The following is a 7,035-nucleotide window of genomic DNA, read 5'->3' as shown; positions in this document are numbered from 1 at the left end:
AGACAGTGAAGTGAAAGAGACAGAGAGTGAAAAAGAAAGAGGTGAGAATGACATGTGGATGGGGGGGGTGGCAGAGACCTCCACCATCCATCTCCATGCTTTGAGCCTGTCTTCGTTCAAAGGAGCAACTTCACAGCAACAAAAAAAAAATTGTATGTTTGGACTGACTTTCGGTCTCGGCATGACATAATTTCTTTGTGAATATTTTGGACTGTTTTGTTTTTTTTTTTATATTTTTTTTAACAGGGACTAATGTGAGTATCTGGAGTGTTTGAGCAGTGTCAGACCTCAGAGATTGACAGACAGGCAGTGACAGGCTGCGGCACAGTGTGAGCGACCTGAGGAGAAGGAGGAGGAGCAGGAGGAGGAGGATGTTAAACACTGAGGTGACACATGTGTTCACAGATCACTTGAACTCTGACGGATTTTGCATGACAGACAGAGAAAGGCTACACTGGGTGCCATAATTAACCTGTGAGTATTAAATCAATAATTCTGTATGTTTTTTGCTCTATAGTACATGAAAATGGTTTGCAGCCTGTGACATTTATTTTAGATGATAATAATAAAAACATGTTTGATATAAATTACTGTCATATGTACCATATGTCTTGTGATACTGGTAATAAGGTTGTTGGTTGTTGGAAATTGGTAATAAAAACATTTGGTGATTCAGTGATAACAAGAGGAAGATAGAATTTAAATATCAAATCTACCAGAATTCGATTGGTGGATGGGCATTTTTTTTACCATTAAAACCTGAATTATATATTTTTTGCTGACAGTCTACTAGTTAAAATACAATTATTTGTACATTTATTTAAACATTTGTATTCATATTGTATATTTGTTTATTTATATGATTCCTGAAAAATTGACAAACACAAAATCTAATAATTCTGCCACAGTTGAATACTGTCAACAATATTTTGGTGGTAAAAGTTATTTTTCTCAAAAATGTTTCATTATATTTAAGGAATTAATGTAAACTATTGAGCTACACATTATACAGGAGCGTATAGGGTATATGCTTAATTTAAGTAAACATTAAATAATATGCTAAACATTAATATGCTGTATCATCTGTTTCTCAACAAAATATATGAGATGTTATTGTTGTTGTTTCTTGGCAACCAGAGTAAAATATATCTTAAAACGGGTACAGCTCATAATGCTTTTAGCAAACACATCCATGTAATACTGAGTATTTGACACCAAACCTTTTAAATATTCTTCTGTAACTCTGTTTCTGTTAAGCTTCCCTTTTCTTTTTATTTAAGATATTTAAATAATGTTAAATATAACACTGCTAAAAAACTACCTGTAAGAGTCTCTACATCATTGTGAAAGAGAGAACTGTTCGAAATAAAGTCATGACCACCAGAAAAGACAAAACAGGAACAATTGCGATTGCAAAACCTTAGAAATCCTGAGTCTTATGTCTTGCAGGGCAGACTACAAACAAATGTCTCCCTCCTTGCAGAAGTAGCACAACAGCAAATTTACCCGAAAACTGAATTTAACATCGCAGCTGCATTAAGTGATCAATCTGTAAATTTCCATGAAATGTTGAAATTGAAATTGTGCTCATGTGCAAAATTTGACCCTTGGTTACATTTTCATATTATCTTATTGCCTATTCTAAATATACAACAAATGTATATCCTGTGTGCTTCTTTTCTTTTTCTTTTGTTCAACAGAGTCTTTGATATCAATCCAATCTTCAGCGGCCTGGGACATGTTGAATGCTTAAAAGGATTTTGACTCACATCCTCAAAATACACACAGACAGACACATAGACAGACAGACTCATTAAGAGCTGACACTGGAGACTCCCTGACAACCTCCAATCTGCTGCTCAGGATGTACTGTAAGACAAATACAGACATCCAGTTCAAATCCAACCTTAACAACCACCCAGAGACGACACCGTAGTGACTATTAAAGGACTGCACGTTTGTTTCAGTTGCACCGTCTGTAATGTTGTAGTGAAGGAGTGAACACAGACTCACAGCTACCCACACTCCACATATAGCTACAATCACACAAGTAAAAGCGAAAATGATAGGTAATAAGGTTGGATCAGTGGGAAGGTGTAGCTCCATTGAAGGCACATATAAAATGGACTGATGGATAAAAGACTGACATACTGACCCTGGTGCTGATGAATTTCAGTTGTTGTTGTTCATTAATTGTGAAGTAGAGCGGCAAAATATTGCATAATCTGCAGAAAAGTGTTCTGCATTCCAGAAAGGAAGGGTTATGAGTCGCCTTTATGGAAAAGACACTTGAAGAGGAGAGATTTGAAGGACGAGCAGAGGGTGGTACACATGAACGTACTCTCACACTCAGACACAACAGGGACAAGACACACTGACACACACACACTAGGCGGCTGAGAGTTAAAGAAGTTTGGAACTGACAGAGTTTCCCCCAGAGACTTCACCACGATGATGGAGAAGCTTAACCCCACCAACCTACCTGCCTCACCACCCAACCTACCTCGCCCCTCCTCCACTTCCTCTTCCTCCGCCTCCTCCCCATCCTGTGCCTCTGTGGAGCAGCACAGTCCTCTCCAGAACCAGACTGCAGCATCTTCGGATGCAATCAACAGCCCACATCCTTCTAAGAAAACAGGGCACAAGGGAGACAACGATGTCCCTGCTGCCAGCTCGATTCAGTCCCCCATTGCCACGACAACAGTGTTAACCAATCACCATGCAGATACAGATGCTGCACCTGAGCCCATCGTCATGGAGATGAAGCAGGAGGAGGAGAAGCATGCAGGACCAACCACCACCAATGCCACCCCTGTTGCTTCTGCCACCAGGTCCCCAACACTTTCCTCTCCACCTCCACTCCTCCCAGCACCAGCCAAGACCTCCCCGTGCCCGCTCCCTCGTCCAGCCTCCATTGCGTCTTTCCCTCTGTCGTCATCATCCTCTCCTCTTCCTCCCCACATTCCAGTCATCAGCCTCGGCCACAGCAAACCCCCTCTCCCACTCCCCACCACCCCTTTGACTGCTTTACACCCAATTCCCAACCTTCTGCATGGGCCCCATGTGGATTTTCGCCGCAGCCAGCTGAACTGTTTGCCTGTGGCCAGTCCTGGAGGCCCTGGAGGTTCTGGAGGTCCAGGTGGCCCTTCAGCTCCTTCCCCGGGTCCCCTGTTGCCTCAGCAGTACCTGCCTGCACACGCCTTCTTCACCAGGTTAGATTTGGTTAATTTGGATTTAGCTATTAGCACACTTTTTCCCACATGTACTTATTTGTGACCCCTCATCACACATTGCAGTGATGGGTGAGCATGGGTGTCATTTGCCTTCTGAATGTTTAATTGGAATCATTTTTGACGGCCAAAAAAAGTAAGATTATCTCGTGCAACAAGAAAAAAGCAAAGATTTGAAACTATAAAATACTACTACTACTACTATGGTTTCCTGAGATGTTACTAGTGATGATGATGCTTATTCGTTGGTAAAACTGCCAAGTTTCTGTTTCATATGAAACCTCAACTGCTGGGATTTCATGACTTCCCATTGTGATTAATAGTAGCCCGCTACACGGTTATGCGAAGTTGACAGCAGGATGTGTGCTGCTGTAAAGGCGCCACACATTTCTCACGCTTAATTTACTCGTCAGACTGTTACTGGTTACTGAACATGAGCTGCATCGTTGAATGTTTTTTGTGTAGATATCCCGAATGAAATTACATATTTACTTTGAATTGCAGCTAGATTTTGGAGATACAGTACATACGGTATGGTTCCGAGTTCAAGTGGCAAAAGGCTACAAAACAGAACTCTTAAAGCTCTTTCTGAGATCCTGACATTGGCAACTTTTACCTTACTTTTAAGACAAGAAACAGATATTATCAAAGCCCTCCTTCTGTTCATCTTTTTTGTACTCCAAAAAGTATTTTCCCAACAGTTTCTCATAGTATAACTGAGGAGCATCAACTACAGAATGTAAAAAAGTAGGATTTTCCACAGTGGCTACACCTTTGGCTTCTTCCATCTGTCATGGAGGTCTGGGAATAAGCTTCCCTACCCACTTCTCTCTGGTCTGTTTGTAGCAAGAGGCATTGATCTATTTCATCCCCCCGATGTCGAAGCAGCTAGTAACCAGGCTTAATGAGATCAGGTTAAAACTCTGCATGCACACTCAATCAACGCCACCAACATACTCGTGCCTCAGTTAATGGCTTCTACCATCTTCTTGCTTGCTTTGTACATCCACCCTCCAAGATTTCTCTCCATCTAGAATTATTTAAGAGAAGACAAGCTGAGTTTTGTATTTTGCTACATTTTATTGTCTATGTTATTGTGTATGCAGTTACAAACATCTTACATTTTCCATTATTTTTGCCATATATATGTTTTTTAAATCTCTTTTTAGTTCTTACCTGGGTCCCTCAGGAGTAAACTATGGTGTCATTGCCAACAACCGGATTAAGAGAAGACCCTCATCACACTTTGAGATGGAGATCAATGAATGTGAGTTTTTGTGTGTCTAATTAGAGAATAATGCTCCAGTGACTGTTGAATTTGAGGTATTTACTGGATAAGGAAAGTGTTAATCTATATTTTCCCTTTGTTAACAAATACAATGAATAACATACACCAGCAATGCAGTAGCCTGTCTTTCTTCTGTTTCTGTTGTTCTCACCCTCAAGATCATAAGGTCCTACTAAAGATGCAAATCTATAAAAATGTGTGAGGTATATATACTTTATCCGATTTTTTCCCCAAAAAAACAGCAGGGCACTGGAGTATTTAGCAAATGATTGTCAAATTAAAGTAAACAATGTATTTGTTGGGGACGATTTTCAGTTTAAATTTGGTGTTCTAGTGAGCATTTACGACAGCAGGATGATGTGTGATTGAATGAAAATTAACTACACTGTCCATGTTCATCAGAATGAAAGAATATGTTAGCCAGGGCAACAATGTAGTTCACTGATATGTTTTTAAACCACAATGGAGCTGTAAGGCACATAGGAATACACTATATCAGGCTTTTGCTTACTTATTAGGAGAATCAATTTATTGTTGAAATTGATCTTGTCAAGGGATTTGTTGAAAAGAAAAATAGAGAATATGACCAGACTCTTCTTTTAAAACCTGCTCACACTGTGTTTATGTTTGTCTAACAGGCCCTCCTCAGAAACTCGCTCGCCGTGTCTTCACCAACAGCCGCGAGCGTTGGCGACAGCAGAATGTGAACGGAGCTTTCTCCGAGCTAAGAAAACTCATTCCCACACACCCGCCTGACAAGAAACTCAGCAAGAACGAAATCCTCCGTCTGGCTGTGAAGTACATCAACTTCCTGGTCACTCTGCTCAATGACCAGGCCCAGGACAAGAGCATAGACTCAGTTGAGGATGAAGCTGAGGAGGACAGCACCACAGCTGGGTTGGACAGCAACAAACTGAATCCTCTCTTTCGGTGCGACACTCCTTCTCCATCCCACACTGCCCCACCATCCTCAGCCCATTCCACCTTGGCCATAGCCCACAGAGACAGAGATTCAACTGATTCAGTCATTGCCCTGGCGAATTCCCCAGCGACATCTAGCTGCTATGGCGACACGGACAGTGAGGAAAGCTTTGGGGCCAAGACCTCTATAGTGACCCATGGCATTCTGGGAAAGGTTAAGGGTCAGATAAGGATGGTGGCAGCCACAAATGATGAGCGATGACACCAAAAGACAGCATACAAAAGGTGCGCAGCCTCTGGGAGTTTAAATGTCACCTTGACGGAAAGGACTGGATACACAATTGATGCCAGATACCAAAGTGTTTGAGTCCAAAGAGCCAGTCTGGTTGTGTCTTCCACTCACTCAACACCCAAGCAGTGTGAATAAGGAAGGGGTGGATTTGTGGTGATATTTTGTAGTTTAATTAGTTTAAACTTTCTTTTTCCAGTGATGTGCAAAAAATTCAGTGTGAGGCTCTGTGTTTTAGGAAAATAGTGAATTGTGCTCTGGGTCAGGTTGAACCTCAACAGAACTCGTATGTGTTTTATATCCAAAAAGATCACAATGTTCCAGTGACAAATATTACAACTCTATGTCAAATAATAGGAGTCCAGTATGGATGAATGATGCAACAGTCCAATCTGATTATTCCAGGCTGGATTTACCTGGTAACAAAATGTGGATTACTATGTGTTAATCTTTCAGGACAGTCACAATGTTGAGTTATCCCTCTGCACCCATGAAAATGTTAAATCTTTCACAGCAGGGTTAAGAAGCTAATGTTTTGTTCACAATACAGCCTTAGAAGTTTACATGTAAATAATCAGTATTGTCCCAGTACAGTTAAGGTAACTGAGATTACCATATACTATATTGTGACCCATTGAAATGCATTCATTAATCGAAGTTGGAGTTCTTAATGTTCCCGTTGTTCTTCTCATTGTTCCTGTGTTCAGAGAAGCAGTGCTGATGGTCCCACCCTGACATTGTGACACACTTGTACCAGACAGAAATAAAGTGTGTTTTAGTTTGCTGTTCCTTATTTGACATCCTCTTATTGCGCTCCAAAGACTGCTCTTTGTCAGCATGATTTCTCAACACATCCAAATATTTTGCCTCTCTCTGTTCAGTGAACATTTGTAACTTCAGTGTGTTCGGTATAAATCCTAATAGGATAATTTCACACTGGTCATCAGATGTTAAAGGTAAAAATGTAATATTATTGGATTAGATCTACAAAAAAACAAAGCATGTTTTTGGTATCTTACACAGTTTACTTTAACTCTCGTCCATAATATGTTCATAACTCAACACACTCTATCTGGGCTGAATAGTCAAAGCCAAACTCCATGATGTTTGTTTGTGCTGTTCACCAGGATGACAGATTGATAGTTAGTTTTAACAAGGGAGCTAGAAACAACGCCGGTTAAAGAAATAAAAATAGTGAGTGATTTGACACCATGAAGCCGGATATAACTGTTCGCTGACATTACCATATGACAACCACATCCATGGAAAAAAAACAGCATTCATCGTCATCCCATTAAGTTTTCCCA

The 7,035-nt window shown here is 40.6% G+C and overlaps 1 protein-coding gene across 1 annotated transcript; it reads left to right on the top strand.

Annotated features, from left to right (window-relative positions):
• Window positions 1–358: 358 nt before the first annotated feature.
• lyl1 (LYL1 basic helix-loop-helix family member) lies at window positions 359–6,480 on the top strand. Its single transcript, XM_062429232.1, has 4 exons — window positions 359–474; window positions 1,701–3,212; window positions 4,400–4,497; window positions 5,157–6,480. The coding sequence occupies exons 2-4, from the start codon at window positions 2,452–2,454 to the stop codon at window positions 5,699–5,701; spliced, it is 1,404 nt and encodes a 467-aa protein (XP_062285216.1). The 5' UTR covers window positions 359–474; window positions 1,701–2,451; the 3' UTR covers window positions 5,702–6,480.
• The last annotated feature ends 555 nt before the right edge of the window (window positions 6,481–7,035 follow it).

The sequence above is a fragment of the Scomber scombrus genome, chromosome 2, assembly GCF_963691925.1.
Source record: "Scomber scombrus chromosome 2, fScoSco1.1, whole genome shotgun sequence".
Taxonomy (NCBI): Eukaryota; Metazoa; Chordata; class Actinopteri; order Scombriformes; family Scombridae; genus Scomber; species Scomber scombrus.
Note: the sequence above shows the minus strand (reverse complement) of the source record. Positions and strands in the feature narration are given on the sequence as shown.

Bases quoted from the DNA above. Each gene is read 5' to 3' on its own strand.
- lyl1 (XM_062429232.1), top strand. From the start codon at position 2,452: ATGATGGAGAAGCTTAACCCCACCAACCTACCTGCCTCACCACCCAAC. The intron at 3,213-4,399 runs GTTAGATTTGGT...ATCTCTTTTTAG, and splicing joins GCACACGCCTTCTTCACCAG to TTCTTACCTGGGTCCCTCAG. The intron at 4,498-5,156 runs GTGAGTTTTTGT...TTTGTCTAACAG, and splicing joins TGAGATGGAGATCAATGAAT to GCCCTCCTCAGAAACTCGCT.